General features: G+C 36.8%; 1 protein-coding gene across 7 annotated transcripts in view; it reads right to left on the bottom strand.

The window, feature by feature from the left end:
- Atp9b (ATPase phospholipid transporting 9B (putative)) overlaps positions 1–23,582 on the bottom strand; it is a 449,279-nt gene that overhangs the window by 73,016 nt on the left and 352,681 nt on the right. For all 7 annotated transcript variants that reach the window (XM_023700057.1, XM_023700058.1, XM_023700059.1 and 4 more), the window contains exons 16-17: positions 2,240–2,401; positions 1,413–1,505 (exon numbers count right to left, since the gene is read on the bottom strand). In XM_023700057.1, coding sequence (XP_023555825.1) covers positions 1,413–1,505; positions 2,240–2,401 — 255 coding nt within the window. The remainder of the gene's footprint in view (positions 1–1,412; positions 1,506–2,239; positions 2,402–23,582) is intronic.

Raw genomic sequence — 23,582 nt, 5'->3', positions numbered from 1 at the left:
CCTGGTTGGCTGTTTTGGGCATTTGTAGCTGGCAGTGGTGAGAACACCAATTTGCGGTAAGAAGACACTAAAGGCCCTGCCGGAGGCAGAAAGCTTCTGGCAAAGCCAGAATCCAACAGCCATTGTTTTACTTGCTTCCTTAAAACAAAAGGCTTTCGGACTAAATATTAAAACAAAGACACTGGTGAAGGGCCAAAAGATTTATCCATGGAAAGGAAACATAACGTTATGATAATACGTGTACAAAGGCATTATAATAAAGTTATCTGTGTGCAAAGCAATCTGACATATCTGTCTGCTGCAAGACATTTATTGACTTGACCTCATAAAGCTAAATAAATTAAACAAGTATTTTACAATTAATTGCACATCATTATGACCAAAAGTAATTTTTATGACATTTTATTAGGTCTTTGGGGAGTCTAATTTATTCATGCCCCTGATTAAATCAAAGTGCCCTGAAGGAGTTATTGATTCATATTGCTAATTCTATCTCTGACATCGGGCGTGGCTGCTGCCTTGACAGATCATCTCTGAGGTTTGAGAGGGATGAGACATTAGCACTAACAATAACACACACACAGGAAGAAGGATTATGATTACAGCTCGCCTCTGAAAATTGATTATGGATTAACATATCAAATCAACAATAATATAACCTCGTGAGACTAACTGTAAATCATATTTGTTTAGGAAGGATTTAACATAGTATTGGTTATATGCAAACGTTATTTTCTATTTTTTAAGTGAACAAATTAGTATTGATTAAAATTTGCCTTAGAATCATCTTGCTTAGGGGGCTGGTGAGATGGCTCGGTGGTCTGAAGCACCTACTTAGAACAAGCTTAGCAAGGCACAAGGAACACACGGTTCAGTTCCCCAGCACCACATGACGGCCAGCCCCACCCCCTGATGGGCTGAGCTGGCCACACACACACACACACACACACACACACACACACACAATCATCTTGCTTATATTTAGGTTACAAAATAAAAATATTAAAGTCTAATTTTGGCTATGTATTTGAAGCTAGTTCAAAATTCTGTTGTGAAGGACTTCAATGCTTTTTGCCGCTTTTAGTATTACATATAGAATGTTCACTGTGAGTACTTGCTTCAACACCTCTATATACATTACATCTAAAAAAAGTAGTACTTTCAATAGAGAGCAAATTTTTATAATTAGCCAGGATTCCTTCTGCTTTCTGAAACTAAAAACCGTAAGCTTTTAAACTAATTTGGTGGGAAAATGTTATCTCTTAGCAATGACTGGTATCTAGTTTTAAATTTTGATTGTTCACCTTATTCCAATGATACTAATGTCTATATTTTGAAGAAAAGAAACTATTTGTCATCTGTTTATTAAATTTCCTGAAATAGTTTGCAAATTCTAAGAGTAGGTAATTTACCTCTTCTTCCAACCAATCGTTGTACTGGACAATGGGAGACATAGCAACATCTGCACCTTTCATATAAAATGTGATTTCTGCCGTAGACTCATCCTATAATAGTGGAAATACAAACAGGGATAGCTGGGTCACATCACTCTTTGCAAACAACAGCAAACTTAATGTAAAATGCACTGGGGAAAGCAATTCTTAGTGAAAGCATTCTTCTTTGTTGAGCTTTATGTACATTTTTCTCTGTGGAAATGATAGCACAATTAAGAGGAGAAGCTATCACTGAATACCTTATGAGGTTATGATGAAATTTTTGAGATACAATTTGTTTAACAAATAAAAGTATAAGCTGGAAGGTAAGCATTAATTCTCTCAAATTTTCAAAGTTTAATTCAATGCTTCACTATTTATAGTAAACTTCAGAGACATATTTTTGGAATTTGCTAAGAAAATCCTAATAAAGGTATGTTTTTGTAACTTTACAATCATAAATCATTATTAAGTGTAAACTCCGTACTACTTTTGTTGAAGACAAAATAAGCTCAGCTAATTTAAAAAATTAATAACTCCCTTTATATATTTTTCCTTTGTAGTCTTAGGAAAATTATTTTATATCACCAGATATTTCATATTGTTAAAAACCACACTAGCTTCTTGGTAAAAAATTAATTTTTTAAAAAAGTATAACAAGCATAAGACATTTGAATAAATATTTAACTTCTACCTTTCTGGGGAAAATATTCTGTGTCTACTTTAAAAAACAGAAAAGTAAATGATTTGGGTAATAGCACCTTCACTGCAGGGCCCATGAATGAAGGCAATACAATGTGGCATACCCTGACAATGATGCCCATCCGCTTGCTCTCTGAAGTGAAAGGGAACATCTGCAGGATGCAGTAGGTCAGAACTTGGCCACTAGGAGTCTTCAGCTGCATGGAGGTAAGGTCTCTGCTGACCAGAGTGAGACCAACGCTCTCTGTCCATTGTACCAGTGCAACCTGAAGAGATCACAGGGTGAGGTCTGACTGCCTGGTGGATGCTGTGCAGAAATGGCACAGCACCTTGGCATGCAGAACGCTCACCAAGACATGTTAGATACAGAGAAACTTACAATTTTGTGGCCATTTCACATGTGTATTTTTGAATGACACTTCGGCAGGTGAACAGTAGCAATATGGCAAAATGTTTCTTGGCCTTACTGTTTAAAATATACTTTTACATAAATCATATAAAACTTCTTTGCAATTTGTGCTGTCTCCCCAGAACGAGACAAGTTTAAACTCTAGAAGACAGCCCATACCAGCCAGTCCCAGAGCACAGGAAAGAAGTCACATAAGTCATCAAATTTTCTCTACTCAGATTCTAGGGCCTTATGAAGGAGCAAACAGTTTGAGTTGTTCATTTTGACATTTTTCTAACATAGAAGTGATAGGTCTGCACCCACACAAGTCTGCTGGGTCATCATGCTGACCAGGCATCATGGCATGGGTATCTAAGATTGATGATGAGCCATTCCTAGACTGACTTCTTCCCCTTGGTTAACTTCAAACTTCCTCTTCTTGCTCCTCTCCACTCCCCGCACCAAGTCTTCCCCAGTCAGCACTTGTTACAACGCTACTGCCCATATAAGCTCCACCCTAAACCCAGCTCAATAAATTCCTTGTCTTTCTGACTCCTCCCTGAGGGTTCTTGCTTTTCTTTGGCAGTCCTCCCACTCCATGTAAAAAATGATTACTTCTCTCCTGCTTCTCTTTTGCTTCAGAGGAAGGAATCTTACAAAAAGAAAAACTGGTGACTGTTTGTAAATGTCTACATAAAATAATGGCTAATGTAAAGAGGACAAAACAGCAAAGGAGATAGCAAGCCAGGGTTCTGAGCTGGACCTGTGCTGTCCACCCTGTCCTCACTCAGCTGAGGCCTGACTTCCGTTTCTGTAATATTGAAAACATGCTGACTAATATGGGGTAAGCAAATTCCCTGGCATATGCAGGTACTCAAAAGTAGGAGCTAATGCTAAAAATTTAAAAATGACAAATAGAAGAATAATTTAATGCCTATTCTATAAAAACAGTATTTTATTACAATAAATGTTCTTTGAAGTCCTTAAGAGCTTCATTACAAGACATTAATTAGTTAATGCATGATATACTAATCCCATGATCAGTTAAAGCAGCACCACCTAATGAGACTATACTATTTACAACAGAGCAATGCTACCACAGAGGTTAGAGAGTTCATCAGACAGATGGCTCAATAAAACCACAATTTCTTTAGTGATTTTCTAAGGTCAGGCTTCCTCTGTCTGTATTCTCCAGGCACAACTTGTCTCCTGCCAGTAACGTGGACATTGTTAGGGTCTGCGGTGGCTTCTTCCAAGCCCAACTCTCACAAGGCGGGGTGAGCTCATCTTTACCTTCAGGTCTCACTAGCACATAATACTTTCAGGAATTTATTTTGGGTTCTGATAATTCAAATCATTTCAAGAGCATTTTAAATTCTGTGTTCAGGATATGATTTTCATCATAAGTTTATATAAGTTTTAATTATAAGTGTAGATAAATTTACATTCTTACAGAGACTGTGCAGTAAACTTCTCAACAGCTGTGGTTCTAGGCTGACTGAATCAGGTTCCAGAGTTTGGGCAATAGCTGTAACCATGTAAAATTTCAGTTTCTTCATCTGTAGAAGGCCAGATTGAGGCCAACTTTCAGGCCACTATGGTGAAAGATATGACACAAGAGCAACCAGCAGCTGCACTGTTCAGTATACTTAAGTTACTGGTCAATTGCATTATCTTTAGTCCTTTCTCACAGTAGCTATTAAATTCTTTCAGGCAGACCAGGAATTATTTTTAGAATCAGGTTTCTAAGCAACTTCCCATAAGCCCAACTTAAGATTTCTAGAATCTGGAGAGCTGTCTCCTTGTTTTTCATGTTGAGAGTTCCCAGTGTGCACGGCACAGGGGAAGAAGTGTCAGGGACAGTAGGACAATACCACTAAAGCTTTTTAGGATTGTGCAAATGGAGAACTAGGAGTGGAGAGCTGAAAATCAGTGTGTCAAATGCCCTGTGCTATGTAAAATGCTTCCTCACTTCTCATGGCCATCTACCAGCATGACTGAAAATCAACATGCACGCTCTGTCCTGATGAGACCTGCAGTGGACACCCTGAATTCCACTCAGGTTCTCTAGTGGGCCTTTCCCAAATATTCGTTGGTTTTCAAAATGGAATAAACTAGACACAAAGGACTGCTGTTTTGGGATAATAAAGACATATTCGGGCATTTAAAAATTACTAGTTACAAATTATATGTAGAGGATGTATCAGAGAAAAAAAACTTTCTAATCCTTTAAACAGTTTACATATTAGGGTTACACTGCAATAAATGGAATAAAATACTTTCAGAAAATCAGGATCGAGAATGAAACTATGTGATATTTTTTATTTATTTATTTTATAAAAATCAGAACAAAATCAGGGCTGGGGAGATAGCACTGTGGTCTGAGTGCCTGCCTGGCAAGCCCAAAGACCCAGACTTGATCACCCTGGTACCAAATGCAATGCCACAGTGCTGGCCACTGAAACCGGGTATGGTGGTGCACGTCTGTAATCTCACTGCTGGGGAGGCTCAGACAGGAGGATCACTGTGAGTCTGAGCTGTGCAGGGAGACCCTGTACCAAATAAATCAATAAATTAATTATTTTTAAAAATTTTACAAAATCAGAAATGCATTTCTGTAAAGAAAGAATGACAGGTAAGTTTTCTCATCTCAGTTCTTCATCTGTGCCCCAGAAAACAGGAAATAAGATGAGGCACTATTTGCTATTTCCAAGTGGTACATAATTTGGACATACCTGGGTAGAAAAAAAGAAGGGTGAGATGCTGCACACAATGCACACCTAGGGGTATCAGCAGTTCCTGTCCAGAATTTGGAGAGGCTCAGAGGCTGCAGCAGAGAGTTGGCTGGCCTGTTCTGCTGCTTTTATTGTCTATGCATTCATTTCTGACCTTACCTTACTACCTCACCTCTGGTTCCTTTCACAATCTCAGCTTCTGAGTGCAACACAAAGCATGCGTTATGAATGAACATAACAGTGTTTAAATTTCACACATAAAAATATAAATTTCATTAAGAAAATTGTATAGTTGATATTAAAATGTCAAAGGATTTAAATGTATTGGGATTATTGTTTTGCTAATAAGCAACACAGTGGAATTTATAACTTTTCTTATGTAGAAGAAAATCAGATCTTCTCAATTTACCCAACAGGTAAGTTCAGGGCTTCTGTGGTACACCTGTCCCCACCCACAGGACTGGATGACAATTACATATTATTTTGTATTTACTCTGTGACTGGAAAATTAGACGGTATCCTTAACAAGTGATACCCTTTGGTATCTAAACATTATGATCAAATATACAACAGACTGGAGTATGAAATTTAACAAAGTATGCTTGATTATAAGCAAGACTAATGAAGGTCTGACCTTGTATTGTACACTAGGAGGGTCAAATCATACCAGAAATACTCTGCTATATTTTGAGTATACTGTTCTGGGAGACATCCAGAATTCTACATGAGAAAATGTGAAGCTCCTCATTCTCAACATGTAATTAATGCTTCTTCTTTTCATGGAAAAATAAATGAACCTTTTTGATTTTTGTTCATTTTGATGGTCTTTAGCAAGATCTCTGTCTTCTCAAAATACAAATTATATAAATAGTAACAGAATGCTTAATGTTTGTCAAATATTGTGAGATTTCTTTTCTCCCAGTTTTCATGTTTTGTGAGAAATCAGTGAAGGACTTACTCTCAGGATGGGAAGCCACTGAGTCACATTAACTAGAGCCCTGTCACGTCCTCGTGAGGTAGGGATACAAGACTCAGAAAACTCCTACTTGTGGGACTCACCTGACTGAAGAAAGAATGTACCCATGAGAATATCAAATGAGTTTCAATATCCCATGTTTTAGAGGGAGTTTGGCATGCAGCAGTAGCAGCAGGCATCCACCCTCTTGACACCAGTGTTCTGCTGGTAAGGACTATGCACTAAATGTTAAATGGTGCGTCACCAGTGGAGCTGGAATTAGAACTCTTACTCTGAGTCTCCAGGGTGTTACTAAGAGACCAAAGTACACTAAAAGCCTAAAATCATCCACCAATGATCCAATACTGTAATTTAGAATGTCAGCAAAATAGTCTAAATTATAGCACCAAAAAAACCAAAAAACAAAAAACAAACAAACAAAAAAACCAAAAAACCAACAACAACCATATGGACATCAACAGAACTGACTTCTGTCTAAAGGGAAGAGCATATTCCTATAAGGCTGGCTAAAATCTAAAACAAGAATGACACTCTTTACTTTTTTTCCCTAATACATCTCTATATGCTACAAATGATCTAATATTTCCAAAGTTAATTTTCAACTTACATAGTGAAAGGTTACTATTACATTGTGACCTGTAAATTGTATCTTTCGGTGTATACCCTATCATCTCATAGTGCCCTACTGCAGTCAGTATGGACACATTCTATATTTGGTGACTCACATCTGTTTATTATTTAGTTTATGCTTGATTTCACAACCCTTGTGAGTTCGCAGCTGATAACAAAAATCACATTTGCTTCTTATAACTAGACTAGCATTCTGTCTGATTGTTTTTAACCAGTAAATATACTGAAAAAAAGTATTCAAATTTTTCACAAGGTAGTGGCATGTGAGATATTGCTCCTGCTCGCCTGCTCGCCTGCTCCCCAGATCCCTTTCCAAAAAGAGCCCAGGTACTGCGTGTGAGGGAGACCTCCCGCATTCCCTCACTGGATCCCTTTTAGGCCAGAGCCCAGGCCCAGTGTACTGCAGCAGGAAGAAGCTGAGCACAGCAGCCAGACCCAAGCCAGGCACATCTGGAGGAAGAGCATATTTATAGATCCAGAACTGGTAAGCTGAGACAATTTACTAGACCCTATGAGAGCATCCTCTTTCTCTCTTGATTGGGTTGAACTAGTTTGCCTGGAAGTCCCCATATACATCAAGGGGAGGTGACCAGACAGAACTTAGGGGAACTAATTTAAATACAAATTCCCAAATTAATATCTGCTTAGCTACACAGACATAATGTTTGCTCTTATGGTCTAAAATACAAACCCATTAGTTAATAAAAGTTTGCCAATTGCTATATATCACTACCCATTATTAATGCTCCTAATTTTAGTTCTGTAAATACAAAACTGTAATTGCCTTAACCACATAATCTCTTTGAGTAAGAATATCAGTAGGAGCTAAGGTAATAACTCCACCAAAGCTCTACGCAAAAGGTCTTAGGACAGTACTATACCAAATGAAAAGGGAAGGAGCAAAATGCATTCTCAGGCTGCGAGCCCACCCAGAACAAATGCAGGAGACAACAGCATAGAAGAAATTGGAAATCACACACCTGAAATCTCTGAAATAATAGCGTCTGAAGTAAAGAAACAACTGCAGAAAGGTATAGAGGAAATCAGCTCAGAAATAATATCTGAAGTTAAAAAAGGATAACTATAATGAAAGAATTACTAAGTGCTTCTAAAAAAACACTGAAAAAAATAGAGGAGAAAAGAAAAATGATGGAATCGTTGAATGAGCAACATAGGAAAGAAATAAAATACATAAAGCAAGTTCAAAAAGATATACAGGAAATTAAGATCTTATTCATAAACTGGCAGAGCTGTCTGAATGAAAGTGAAGATAGAGTTTCAGACCTTGAAGACAATGTTGCAGCTATTGAAAAGGTAAGAAAAGATCTCTTAAAAACAACGAGGATGCAGGAAAAAATAATTCAACATCTGCAAGATAATGCAAAGATGAACAATGTAAGAATAATAGGTATCAATAAGAAAGAAGGAGTCAATACAAATGATATAAAAAGAATATGGGCAGAAGTAATAGCAGAAAACTTCCCAAATATGGGGAAACAATCTGACATTCAGGTAACCAAAGTGTACAGAATTCCAAATAACATCAACCCAATTAAAAACACACAGAGACATATAATAATCAAGATCCCAGAAATCTAGCACAAGAACAATATCCTAAAAGCAGTGAGAGAAAAGAAACAGATCACATTTAAAGGAAAACCCAACAGAGTAATGGCAGATTTGTCTTCACAAACCATCAAGTCCAGAAGAGCATGGAGCAGAGTACAAGTCCTCTATGAAAACGAATTCCAGCCCAGACTATTATACCCTGCAAAACTCTCTTTCAAGTTTGATGGAGAAGTGAAATACTTCCATGACAAAGAACAACAAAAGAATTTCATGTTGACAAAGCCAACCCTACACAGACTACTAAAAGACATCCTAGAGAGGGAACAAAATGACTACAACTCCATGAAAGAGAATGGAAAGAACCTACCAAGTAGGGCAAATAATTAAACACAAGAGAAAAAGTGGTATACAACAGCAGGTAAATAACATGTCAATCATAAGTCAATACATCTCAGTTATAACCCTCAATGTAAACGGACTCAGTTCATAATTAAAAGAAATAAAATGGCAGAGTGGATTAGGAAGCAAAACACAATGTATGTTGTATACAAGAAACACACTTAACTCATAAAATTCACAGGATAAAAGTCAAAGGATGGAAAATAAGACTACAAGCCCCAGCAACTCAGAAAAAAGCAGGGATAGTAATCCTGCTCGCAGACAGTCTGAACTTCAAACCAAGAATGATCAAACGAAATAAAGAAGGTCACTACATACTGGAGAGGGGAAAATGCAAGAGGAAGAGGTAACAGAAATATGTACGCACCAAACTTGGGAGCACCCAACTATACAAGACAAATTTTAATGAACATGAAAAATCTTATATCCAATACCACAATTTTAACAGGAGACTTTAACACCCCCTTATCCCAAAAAGATAGGTCAAGCAGACAAAAAATTAGCAGAACTGAACGAGAACTTGGAACAAATGGACTAAATGGACATATACAGAGTATTTTACCCAATCCCATCTGAATACATTTTTTCAGCTGCACATGGGGCATTTTCTAAAATAGACCACATACTAGTCCATAGGTCATGCTTAAGTATATGCAAGAAACTAGAAATTATCCCATGCATATTATCTGACCACAGTGCAATGAAACTGGAAATAAATGACAAAAGAAACCACAAAACCCCATAAATACATGGAAATTAAACAAATTTTGCCCAAGGTAGATGCTTTAGTTATCGTCTTTCTTAATGTAACTTGCTTAAGTTTTGGGAGGAATTGTAATAATATAAATAATTTCAGGATTAGGCCTATAAACAAGTAAAAATGCAAATGAAAAATATCTTGGAGGAGGACATGTAGCACCTTCTGAGTATTCGGTGTGACTTAATATGTATGTATTCAGGATCACATACAGGACTGGTCTTCCTTACTCAAACTAGGCAAGTCAAAATGCTGTGTCTCAAGAAAGGCTAACCTAATGATACTAGCAGGTCTCTTGTTCTGGGTTCATATGTTTCCATGAGCTAGAACCAACAATCATATAAGCATGACTGCCCTATGAGGCAGCTCATACCATTGGTGATACAAACAGACCTAATTACCTTTATCAGTCTTTTTATTAATAAAATTAAGTCAGAGCTGCCTGGCAGTTAGATACATGAATTAAATCAGCTGCCTGGCAATGGGACATGAATTATAGCCCAGTCTTTGCATATGATACCATTCCTACCACCCAAAACTGAAGATTGAACCCAGTACCTTGTGTACTAGGCAAGTACACTACTACTGAGCTTTGTATCCATTAGAGTTTTACTAAAGAAACCAATACAAGACAAGGTATACAAATATATAAGAAGTTACAAGATTGGCTTATGATGGGTCAGCCACAGAGTTGGATGAGGAAGCATGCAGAGGGTGTCTGCACACTGGAGACTGAAGGAGCTCAATGCAGGGTCCATGCAAGTTCGTATCAGGATGCTAAGGGTCTGTGACAGAAGTCTGATGAGTCTACACTGGAAGGCTGAAAGATCCAAGGCAGAAGCCAAAGACTGAACTACAGAGCCAGGAGACAACGTCCACGCTAAAGGCAAAGACTGATTATTGGTTAAGATGTTTTCTCAATTTGTGGGTTGTCTTTTCACTCTGTTGGTGATTTCTTTTTCATGCAGACACTTGTCAATAAGATGAGATCCCAGTTGTTGGTTCTTTACAGCATTTTCTGTGCTGTTTGGTTTTTGTTCTGAACTGTCCACCTACCCTATGTCTTCAAGATTTCTATCTACTTTCTCTTCCAGGAGATTTAGTGTTTCTGTCTTAATATTTAGATCTATAATCCATTTTGGCATTAGTTTAGTGCATGGCAATAGACCCAAGCAATAGCAATGTGTAATATAAAAGTCATGCTTGAATATGTCTCGTCTTGGTTTTCTAAATGTACTGCTTCTAATGTCTTACAATTATTGGTATACTCTCGTTAAAATGATTTTTTTTTGTAACAGTAAAGAAACAAAAACAAAGATATGGAAAAAATTTAAGGTTTCTTGAAAGCAAGTGGTAGTATTCAATTATTTGTCCTATCTTGCATAACTATATGTTAACCTCAGCAACAGATCTGATGATAAAAATAGATAATAGAATAACCATTGTCATAGGTCAGGATTCAAAGTTTCCCAGGCATCCTGCCCCCGAACTCTCTCCCCCTTGGCCCCACGCAGAGTCAAACACAAAATCACAGAATCGGTCCACCTGACTTTGACCTGGACAAGCAACCATGAAACTCCTTTGTTCACATTAAATGGCCCCCACAGACCAGGTAGCCCTGCCAAGATTAGTTCTCCCTCAGCTATTCCCTTTATTCACTGTTGTCTTGGTCCACTAGATAGCCAGCCTACTTGATGCCCTGAGTAAATCTACTCATGTCAGAATGCCTGATCTGTTGATTGTGTGGTTTGTACCTAACACATTATTAATTAGTTATTCTTGTTTTAAAAATCTGTAACATATGTATTGTGTATGTCACCCTGTTTCTGTCTTTGTTTCTGCTATTTGCTTTTGTTTTTACTCTTCAAGATAAGATAAAATAAAATAAAATAAAATAAAATAAAGGCAAAGACTGGAACTCCTCCCAAGAATGGAAGCCAATCCATCCTTTTGTATTTCCCTTTTACACCATCCAGGCAATTAGCAACCATAGGGTGGGTTCTCTATCCCAGAATTGGCTGGCCAATTCAGTTAAGTTGTAAACTGTTCAGGTTGACACTATCAATTAACAACTCCAAACTCTGATATCTTACCTGCTAGTTTGGAATAGATTTAGTGAAGTTTTGAATAATAAAGGAAATTCCCAGAGAATTCCCAGTGTATATCTGAAATATTTATGTGGTGTTCTTTTTAGAAGAATTTCAGAAATAAAAACTTACATGTAGTGATGGTAAATATAAAAATAAAAGCAAAGAAACTTCAATGGTATTGGCAGTCTGTTTTCTTTATATAAGTTGAAGCAATTAAAATATAAATACTTTTAAGGTTGAAGATGTGAATCAGTAGTAGAGCAATTATCTAACATACAAGAGGTAGTGGGTTTTATTCCTAACACTTACAACAAAGGAAATCAACAAACCTTTCAAGGGTGTCCCAGTTCCTGATATAAAACTGACAGTATTTTCAGGCAAGTGTTCAGAAGTCAAGTGTCGGGAAGAAGTCAGGTTTCATAGAAATCAAGTGCAGGAAGATACTGAAGCTGCACAACGACCCAGGGAGAACATCAGCACAGCAGCATCCTTTGTGGCCCCAGATCCTTACTGTTGCAGGCATATAAGCAAGCATGACCACATTGTCAAGTAAATTAAACCTAAAAACCATTAAAGTGATGTAAAGTAGAAAGTTGAGTGAATTCTCAAGAGCCAAGCAAAAATATAAATGGGTACAGCACTTTCTGATGTGGAGATTCTGGGAACAGACATGACAATAGACAGCCACCCTTGTGCCCACTGGGTTTCTGAGGTTAAAAAGTCTCTCTTCCCCGGCAAATTATTAGTTGGTCTTTAAACCATTTCAATACACACAAAGTATAAGTCACCTGAAAGAAGTACAAATGCTTATAAGGGATAAAGGCTGAGGAGGTAGTTTTGCTTCCCTGCAGAAGACAATGTACAACAATAGCCATGAAAAGCATTAATAACATCCAACTTTTATTTGCCAAATGCCCTAGTTATTAATTCACATTTGAATTAACTCATATTTGTATAACTCATTAAAAATAATTTCAAATTTAAACAAAGTTTTGGAGACTGGTTTATGCTTGAAAAAGGCATCAGTACATCACAGTGCTAAGGTAGTGCTTTACTACTAAGTATTTATTTTCTTCCCTCTGTTATCCATCTCCAACTGTCCTGGAAATCAGTCAAAAAGTTCTTTTATGCTTCCATATAATTCCTAAGACTTTCCTTTTTTTTTTTTTTTTTTTTGATGAACGTGACAGTCCTGAAGATGACAGGTAAGGTATTTTGCACAATATCACTAAATTTGAGTATGTTGATGTTTTTCTTATGGGAGACTGTGCTTGTGGGTTTTGAGGCAGAAGACTACAGAAGGGCACCTTTCTCATAATGCAGTCAAGATAACTTATCACTACAGATGCTTGTCTTAAGCAGCTAGCTGAAGTGTTTGTAAGCTGTCTCCACTGTTAGTCTTTTATTATCCTTGTGCAATACTGAACTCTTAGGCAGGAAGTTACTATATACAGCTTGTACTTAAAGACTGGGGAATTATGCTTTCCTTCCGAGAGTGGATTCTCCACAGCAGTGCTTCTACACGAGAGATGTGTTCACTTTCTTTCATTTATTTATTAAATCAGTTTAAGCATTAGTATCACTCATGGATATTTGTTTTGTACTTTGTTTAATAACTCAGTACTATGTTTCTTTTGTTTTTTTCCCTATGTTTCTTATTCTATTTCTTTTTTTTCCTTTTTGGCTGGCTCAGTCTGCCTTAAGGGCAGGTCTGAAATGGCATGTGGAGGTGGAGATCGAACCACAGTCCCCCGTGCCTGTGTTTGTCCAAACACGCACTTTAAACAACTGAGCTAGGGCTGGCCAAATAGTTCAGCAGATTAAAGTGCCTTCTTAGGCAGATGCAGGGGCTGGGGGTTCAATCCCCTGCCTGCCATGTCGGGCCTGCCCTTGGGCGCCGAGATGGTGAGGCAATTGAGACTGGGTGTGGTGGCGCACGCTGGTAATCCCAGTACTTGGGAGGTGGTAAACAGGAGAATCACTACGAGTCTGATCTATGTAATGAGACCCTGCAGACCCTGTACTAAATACAAAAAAAGTGCTAACAACTGAGCTAACCGGCAAGCCCCGCCCCTTATTCTATTTCTTTCTTTTCTTTTTTTTAACTGTTCTAGCTTCAGCCATTGACAGCTTTTCCAGGGAGGTCCAGTGCCTATTTGTCTTTATCAACTGTGGCAGGATTTTGTTGTTTGTTAATAATTTCAGTATGCTCTCAGATTTCTGTGACACTACAACATACTTAGTCCTCTGTCTGAGGATCAGCTGACATTCCCTCCCACCCCATTTTGCAGACTGTCTTTTTGCTTTACTGCTTGTCTGTTTTGCTGTGCAGAAGCTTTTTAATTTGATATGATACCATTTATTCTCAGTACTATTTCCTGTGCAACTGGAATACTGTTCTGTAAGTCTTGGCCTATGATTTCAAAAACTTTTACCTATTTTGTCTTCTAGCAGGTTAGAATGCTTAGTTCTTTGGTCCATTTTTATTTTAGTTTAATACATCATAAGAGATATTCAATCTTCCTATTATTTATTAATCAGAAAGTATAATACATCATGTAAACAGAACCAAGAACGAAAAATCACAGGTCATCATCTCAGTACACACAGAAAAAGCCTTTGAAAACGTATTTCATCCTTTAATGATTAAAAAAAAACAAAAACAAACAAAGAAAATGGGTATAAGAGCTGGCCAAATAGCTCAGGGATTAAAGTGCCTGTTTAGACAGACATAGGGGCTATGAGTTCAATCCCCTGGTCTGCTATGCAGGCCCCGCCATCAGGGTGTGACTGGGTGTGGTGTAAATAATACATACACCATTTATTATTTATTAATGAGGTTATTTTCCCCACAATATTCTTTTTCTCTTTGTCAAAGATCAAATAGTTGAATATGCTTGGAATTGTGTCTGTACCTTTTATTCTGTTCTACTGACCCTCATGTCTGTGTTTGTGCCAGTATCATATTGCTTATATCACTGTAGATTTGCAATATAACTTCAGGTCGAGGACTGCGATGCTTCAGCTCTGCTTTTTATTTAGGATTCTCTTTTTTTTTCTTTTTAATTTTTTAAAGAGTACAAAATATTATTGAAACAATAAATTACAAATGATACAGTTTCACGAAATAAAATAATATGAATTTGACAGTATTTGTTGTATTGCATAGTTTTCTCTTCAAATTGATTATTCAGATTACCAGGATTCCTTTTACTACTCTGGGACTCTTCGAGTTCCATTTGGCGGAACCAGGGATTGAACTCAGGCCCTTACGCTTGCCAATGAAGTGCTTATTCCACTGAGCCATCTCCCTGGCCTCTTCGAGTTCCATTTGAATCTTAGGATTGTTATGACTAATGTTCTAGAAGTTTTGGGATTGCAATACATTTCTTATCAATTTTGGAAGTATGGCCATTTTAACTATGTTGGTTCTGCTTATGGAGGAAAAGGGGATGTCTTTCTGTTTGTTGTATAATTTCCTTTTTCAGAGTGCTCTAGTTTTTATGTAGAGGTCTTTTACTTCTTAAGGTTAATTCCCTAGTATTTAGTATTTTTTGGTGTTATTGTGAATTACATTTTTCCTTTAATTTCTTTCTCAATGGGTTCATTATTTGTGTATAGGAACAATACTAACTACTACGTGTTCACTTTGATTCTTGCTAATTAATGAATTTGGTTATTAAATCTTAAGAGTCTTTTGGTGGAGTTTATGTGTCATCTATAATGAGGATCATGTTATCTGTAAATAGTAATTAGGTTACTTCTTTTCCTGTGCATATTTCTTTTATTTCCTTTTCTTTCTTAATTGCTCTGGCTAATGTTTTGAGTACTATGTTGAACATGAAGGGTAACAATGGATGTCCTTATCTCGTTGCTGATTTTTGAGGGAAAACTTTTAGTTTTTCTCCATTTAATACGATGATAACAGGATGGTCATAAATGGCTTAATCAATTAAGTTCTTAAGTTCTTTTATACCCATTTTCTTTTTTTTACTTTTTTTTTTTTTTTTTTTTTTTTTTATTTAGGACAGCATTACAGGGTCTCACTGTGTAGATCAGACTCATAGTGATCCTTCTGTTTACAGCTTCCCAAGTGCTAGGATTATAGGCGCGTACCACCATGCCCAGTCTCAACTGCTGTCTCACCACACCCTGATGGTGGGGCCTGCACAGCAGACCAGGGGATCGAACTCATAGCCCCTATGTCTGTCTAAACAGGCACTTTAATCCCTGAGCCATTTGGCCAGCTCTTATACCCATTTTCTTTAAGTTTTTTTTTTTGTTTTTTGTTTTTTTTTTTAAATCATTAAAGGATGAAATACTTTTTCAAAGGCTTTTTCTGTGTGTACTGAGATGATGACCTGTGATTTTTGTTCTTGGTTCTGTTTACATGATGTATTATACTTTCTGATCTGCATATGTAGGACCATCTTTGCATTCCTGGGATGAATACTACTTGAAGTATGATCTTGATTTATGGTCCTGTGTTTAACAGGATCTTGTTGAGGATTTTTGTGTCTATATTCATTGAAGAGATTGGACTATAGTTCTCTTTTTGGCTGCACCCTTGTCTGATTTTGGAATCAGGGTAAAAGTGGCTTAGTAGTCCTTGCCTTTCAATTTCATTATAAGCTTGAACAGTATTGTTTGTAGAACTTCTCTGATGTTTCTGTGGACTTCAGTAGTAAACCCATCCAGGATTGTGCTTTTAGTAAGTTTAAAGCATTTTTTTTTTCTTTTAAATTACTGTTTCAGTTTTGTTGCCTGACACTGGATTAATCAGGGTTTTAAAATCTTCTTGGCATTTTTATGTATCTAGGAATATAATTCTGAATTCTCCAAATTTTGGCATACAGAGTAGAAAGTAGCTGCAACATTTTTTTTTTTTTTTTTTAAAGCAGTATCTTGTGATTCTTTATTTCTAACTACACAGATTTGGGTCTTTTCTGTCCTTTTAAAGTTAGTTTGCAAAGATTTTGTCTCTTTTATTATTTCAAATAATCAACTTTTCAATTAATTGTTTCTTTGTACTTCGTTTTCCATCTCAACTCCACTATTTTCTGGTCCGATCTTTACAATCTCCGTCCTTGTACTACTTTTATATTTGGATTGTTCTTGTTTTTCTAGGACCTTAAGATGTATTATGAAGTTATTTATTTGAGCTTGCTCTGTTCTTGTGATGTGGCCATCCAGTCATAAACTTCCTCCTTAGAACTACTTTCATCATGTCCCCTAAGTTCTAGAATGCTGTGTTAGCATTATCACTTAGTTCTAGAAACTGTCTTAATATATTCCTTGATTTCTTCTGTAATCCATTGTTTATTGAAGGGCATATTGTTTCACTTACATTTATTTGTATAATGTTTGTGCTTTCTTTTGTCCCTTATTTCTAACTTTATTGAGTTATCTTTACTGAGTTTGAGCTTATCTGATAAATAAATAAATATAATACCATCCTTAATCACGGGAAAGAAATCTATCACTAAAATAAACCAACAACTGACTTGCAATTGGTGAGAGTAAATATCTACTAAATGGAACAACTTTATCTCTACTAAGAAAAGTATTCAACAGCAATAATATAAAGTTAACTAACTATCCAAAGATTCATAATGCAAAGTAGGTGTATTAGTAAAGGTAAAGGGGGACGGAGACTTAAAAAAAAAAGCAAAATGTGAATCTGAAATATTAATCAAGGGGTTCTGAGGAGGAGCTAACAATAAGGGGGAGCTTAGTAAAAGTAAAAGGAAATCAATTATGACAGAGAATAGTCACAAGAAAGAAGAAACAAGAAAAAGAAAAAAGTGAAACCACAAAAAAGAAAATTGAAAGGCAAAAAGAGAAAAGGAGTGAAAGTGAAAGTGGAAAAAAAGGGAAAAAAAAACATCAGCCCACCCCCCCAAAAAATGATGAAGGAAAGATAAAAATAAAAAATAGAAGCAAAAAAGATTTGACTCCAAGAACAAATTATTGCGTAATTTAATGTTTTTTGTTTTGTTTTTTCCTAAGATCAGCTGTACTGGCATCCAGCCAATCATGACTTTTTCTGCCTAGCTTTAGGAGGTCCCTCATTCCCCATAGATTGGGTTACTGTCCAAGCCAAAGCATAACTTTCATCCTGCTGGTAGATGAGGAATACAATCAGCATTTTGGTCTCTGCTTGATGTAGACTGCAGAGTGGAGGTCTGAGTGGGCTGTTGGACATACTGTTCCAAGTTGTGGGGTCTGTTCACTCCTTCCTCTCCCCAATAGCTTCTCTAGTCCAGGATCAGGTCCCTTGGTTAGTCCTTGCCTCTGCTACCCGTTTTGGGGAGGCAAAATGTACAACCAGCTGGGAGTTGGTGAGTAGATGTGCCTTTCTGAAAGGGGCCAGTGCATACTGAGTGGGCCTGCCTGTTTATCTGGAGAAGGGGCTTCATTTTTCCTGTGCAGGTGTGCCTGCTTGCATGGGAGGGGCAGCACTTGTCTTGGTGGGGTCTGCTTGCTCATATGGGGGATCTTCCAGAAATTTTTATACTTTGAAGTTTTAAATTTAGGCCTATACAAGTTTGAGTTAATTTTTGTATCTGCTGAACAATATTGGTAAAGGCTCTGCATTTGACACATGGCTGTTTTGTGCACTATTTAAAGGACATTAATTCTGCATGACACTCTCTTGGAATCTTCATAGAAAATAAACTGATATTTTAGAAGTGTTCCAACCCATGAATATAATATACATCATATAGTTAGGTACTAATATTTAGAACAATATTTAGATATAGTTCTTCATGGGAAGTTTTATAATTAAAAATACTATTTCTTTAGGCAGAGGAGCACCTGAAATATTGCTGGGATTTTATAGTGAGTACTAGAAATAGACATACAAGATCTGAAATCACTGGTACACTGAAATATGCAACCCTGTTCTCCTTTGATTGATGAACCATATCTTAAGTAATAAATGGCTTCTGCAACTATCTAGAACTAGAAATTCTTGATTTCTGGTCCAGTGTTCTTTCTAGAAGGTCCTTTTGTAATGGTAAAATGTGAAGTCATACAACATTCTAACATAGAATATAGATCAACAGAATACCCTTGTATGAAATATAGACCCAGATAATACCCTAGTATGAAATACACATTCACAGGATATCATAATGCATTCAATACCACTAGTGACCACAGACATCCTTGAGTTACTTTTCACAGTAATGGAAGTAACCCTGGTGTTTACTTGACATGATGGTGGCAATGGTATTATGAGTCATGTTAAGAAAATAATTATTTTAGTGTGTCTAAGGAGAGCCATATGGAGAGAACACATTCTCTCAGGCTTTCTCAGAGAGCAAATTGGTCAAGCAATGGCCATGACTCATCCACATGGTTGACACTGAGAAAAGATCTACAAACTGCTGTACAGGGTTTCAGGGTAAGTCCTAAGGGGATTTTACTGACCTTGTCAGATGCAAAAGTTACATTTTTTGTTACACAGGTCTAGCTTTATCTTGGTCTTAACCATCTAGCAGAAAAGTATAAAATTGAGGTACAAAAAGTAAAGCCATATTAATATGCTGAGCTGTAAAAGGCTCTAGTCAACAACTTCTGACATTTCTAGTCATGTGAATAACCCACTACTATTATAGACTACTGGACTGTATTGGATTACTCTGCTGAATTCATGCACCTACAATATACGAATGGCAATGGAATAGACATCTCTGACAGAAGTAAACAATACAGGGGATATAAATGGACTATTTTGTAGTGGAGAAAAAAAAATATATATATATACCTGTAAATAGAAAATAGCATAAATATACAGCTACTTTCTCTTAATACAATGAGAAGGTTTTAAACTAATAGTGTTTAGAGAAAGATATCATGTCTGCATCTTGTACTAGAAACAGCTACTACAAAGACAACAATATGCAATGTACTAATTACAGTAACTATAGTACAATTATTGTAACTTGTTTTGAAACTATCTCACTGTTCCTTCTTCCTCAATAAAATTATTAAAATAAGAAAGAAAATAATTATTAAACTAGTTTATTTTCATCAAGAACACAAACTGAATTTTAACCTAAATATCTTTAAACAAAGTCCTACAAAGTCACATTAATATATTTTCTAACACGGACTCATTCTTATATTCACATGATAAATGCTACTTGATCATGATATGTTATTGCCTTAATATACTATAAAGTTTCACTTGGCACTTTTGTAGGATTTCAATATCTCTATTCATAAGATTTGTATGGAAAGTTTAAAATTATATATATGTTATGTTGGTTAGAGTTGAGTAGTAGGATGAAATTTACTTGATGGGATGAATTAAAAGACTTTGGAAACTTTCCCTTGTTACCAACACATTTTTATACTGTTAAACTTAATTGTGGGCTCAAATTATTGACGTATAAAACTGTCGTCTAAAGTTGTTTTGGGTTATGCTTTAAGTTTCTTTTCTGGTCTATTTAGGTCTCTTTAGACTCAAATTTGCTCATTTATATTTTTCCAGTATATAGGAATTTTACTGAGTTTGCAAAGATATTAGTTATTGGGATAATATTTTAATATGCTTCCATTAACTTCTCAGAGTTTTCTAAGAAGTGCTCAGAGAGGTGGAAGACTATGTCTGCTAAAGAAGAAGGAAAATTTGAAGACAGGGCAAAAGTGGACAAGGCTCATTATGAAAGAGAAATGAAAACTTAGATTCCTCCTAAAGGAGAGACAAAAAAGAAGTTCAAGGACCCCAATGCACTCAAGAGGACTCCTTCAGCTTTATTCTTGTTCTGTTCTGAATATCACCCAAATATCAAAGGAGAACATCCTGGCCTCTCCATTGGTGATGTCGCAAAGAAACTTGGAGAAATGTGGAATAATACTGCAGCAGATGACAAGCAGCCATACGAGGAGGCTGCTAAGCTGAAGGAAAAGTATGAAAAGGACATCGTTGCCTACCGGGCTAAAAAAAACCTGATGCAGCAAAAAAGAGAGTTGTCAAGGCTGAAAAAAGCAAGAAAAAGAAGGAAGAGGAGGAGGAAGAGGAAGATGAGGATGAAGAAAAGGAAGAAGATGAAGAGGATGAGGAGGATGAAGAGGATGATGATGAATGAGTTGGTTATAGCGCAGTTTCTTTTTTTCCTTGTACACAACTTGCTCCTTTCGAAGAAAAAAAATTGAAATGTAAGGTAGTGTCAGATTTGTTTTTAAACTGTACAGTGTCTTTTTTTTTTTTTTTTTTTGTACAGTTAACACACTACTGAATGTCTTTAGGTAGCCCTGTCCTGGTGGTATTTTCAATAGCCACTAACCTTGCCTGGTACAGTATGGGGGTTGTAAATTGACATGGAAATTTAGAGCAGGCTCTTGTTGGTGCACAGCACAAATTAATCATATATGGGCACGGTAGTGTTTCATCTTCAGCTGTCTCTGAGGCAGCTTATATGAAATAATTGTTTTGTTAACTGAATACCACCCTGTAATTGAAAAAAAAAAAAAAAAAAGTGCAACTGTTTTGTTGATATTCTGAATCCTTCTAAGTAAATACAATTTTTATTAGAAACAAAAATCAGCTTTTGAATAGTTTGCTTTCTCAATTGTTACTTATCAGTTTTAATCTTTTTTTCTTTCCACTGCCCTTTATTTTTATTTTTTATCTTTTATATTTATGGTTGAAGGTCAAATTCACTGGTTTTCATTTCTTACTAATATAAGGGCCTTGGGTATAATCCCAAGGTAGTTTTTGAAGCCCACGCTGGGCTTCGCCTCTATAGTAGCTGATCCTTGCTTCTCATCAAGGCCTCTCTGGATCACAGCCCTTGTCTTAATGGCTCCTGTTCAGTTAAGTTCTCTATTCAGACTGTACTACATGCAGCATCTTCTAACACAATACATCTAGAAAAAAGCTGCTGCAAATTAGATGGAAATGTCTGAGTCTTTGGCTCAGAACACATTGTGGCTGCTCACACTTCCAGTCATGACCCTCACATTCATAAAAGGGGAGGGAGATGAGGTGAACAGGTTTCCCTATTTGTTTTATGGTGACACTGGGGATCAAATCCAGAGCATGTGACAGGCAGATGCTCTGTCACATCCCTGATCCCTTTCCTTATTTTCTCTGGATGCTTTCAGAAATGTACTACTGATCTGCCTACTAGCAACATAGTCTGGAAGCCTATCTTGCATTTGGCTACAGGTTTTCTGGTGAGACCCAGGTTCCAGTGCGATCACCTGACTTTATATTCTTAGGCAATTTCAAATGCACAGAAATAAAAACAGAAAAAGTAGTCTATCAAGTATTCCTTGTATACTTCTCTATTAATATGGAGTTTATTATTCCCTAACAGTATAGCAAGAAATAACCCCAGAATACTGTTCTTTGAAATGTAAAGTAAAATTTTTACTTTAAAATGTAAAGTAAAAACTTTACTTTAAAATGTAAAGTAAAAATTTGAGTAATGCAAAATAGTAATTTCACATTTCAGCATTTTTTGTTTGTTTGTTTTTGCTGTTACCGGGGATTGAATTCAGGAACTTGCAAGCACTTATTCCACTGAGCTATCTCCCTGGCCCCCACATTTCAGCATTTAAAGACAGTATATTTCAAATGACTATTTCTTGAACTTGCAGGGAAAGAGTCTTTTCAAAATTTAGTGTCCAGATGTTAGAATACATACTGAAGGGTAGTAGGAGGAAGTGGGTTCATGGAACTCAGGAAGGTTCTCAAGAAGCGAAGCTCATGGGGAGAGTGAAAAGCCAAGCTTATATAAAGAAGGAAGTGACAGACAGCACTTTCTCCCTGAGCTCAGACTTGCTATGTGGGAAAGGTGGCTGAAACCAGCAGGTATCAGGTGACTACTAGCAACCTTAGAGACCTCCATGGAGAAATACACCAGTGGAATGGAGAAGTGGGCAAAACAGACTACAGAGGCTAGAGAGTTATTTGGATTCACACAGCCCTCAGGAGAGGGCGATTGGCTAGTAGCCATCTTGGAAAAGGGCAAACTGAGCTCAGAACTCAGAACAGCTGTGGGGTGGCTCTAATGACTCCCAGTGTAAGGGTAAGGCTGCCCAGTTCAAGATGGTAGGGAGCAGAGTTCAAGCTGTTAAGAGGCACAGAGTGTCACAGGCTGAACAAATCAAGTTCTAGCCTGTCAGCAAGGAAACAGTCTGGTCTTCAGTGGAACTTAAGTGCAGGCTTGTTGAAATTATCCATTACAGCATTGTAAAACTAAGACTGGCTTGGTGAGATTAATCACCAGGGGCTGACAACATAGCTTAAAGTAGACCCCTTCTTTTCTTGATTGTTCTTGATTTTATTTTACTTTTTAAAAATTTTTTTGTATTATAGGGAAGGGTCTACAGGGTGTTCAGGGTTCTCACTACTAGCTTGGACTTGTAGTGATCCTCCTGTTTACCGCTTCCCAAGAGCTGGGATTACAGGCACGCACCACCACGCCCATGTTCTTGATTTTATATGAGTGTACATGTGGTTTTTAGTTCTTTTGCTGCTATTGTTTCGTTTTGGTTTTTATTTCTTCCTTCTCTTTCTCTCCTTCCCAAAGCTTGTGTAATCTTTCTTTGTCCTCCAGCCTTGCTTCCAATTCATTCCTCTTCTTCTATTTCTTTTTTTCCCCAACCCCTTTATGTTTTCTCTCCTGAGGGTAAAGTTGTCATAATGAGGGCTTATTTACTGTACACAATTTTCCGGTCAGTTTTAGATTTTGATAAATCACAAATCTATTTCACATGGTTAAAAGTAGAAAATTAATAGTTGTCAAATGACAGTTTGTCATTTTCTAGGTTTGTTTGATGCTACTTTTACTGTTGATTGTAGTGCTTTAGCCAAAGTGATATAATCAGCTGTTTTAACCAGCTGTTCTTCCTGGTATACTAAGACTGAGATTGTTTAAAGG

This window comes from Octodon degus, unplaced genomic scaffold (genome assembly GCF_000260255.1).
Source record: "Octodon degus isolate 3935 unplaced genomic scaffold, OctDeg1.0 scaffold00120, whole genome shotgun sequence".
In the NCBI taxonomy this organism is placed as follows: Eukaryota; Metazoa; Chordata; class Mammalia; order Rodentia; family Octodontidae; genus Octodon; species Octodon degus.
The sequence above is the reverse complement of the archived record's forward strand: the minus strand, read 5'-3'. Positions and strand labels throughout refer to the sequence as shown.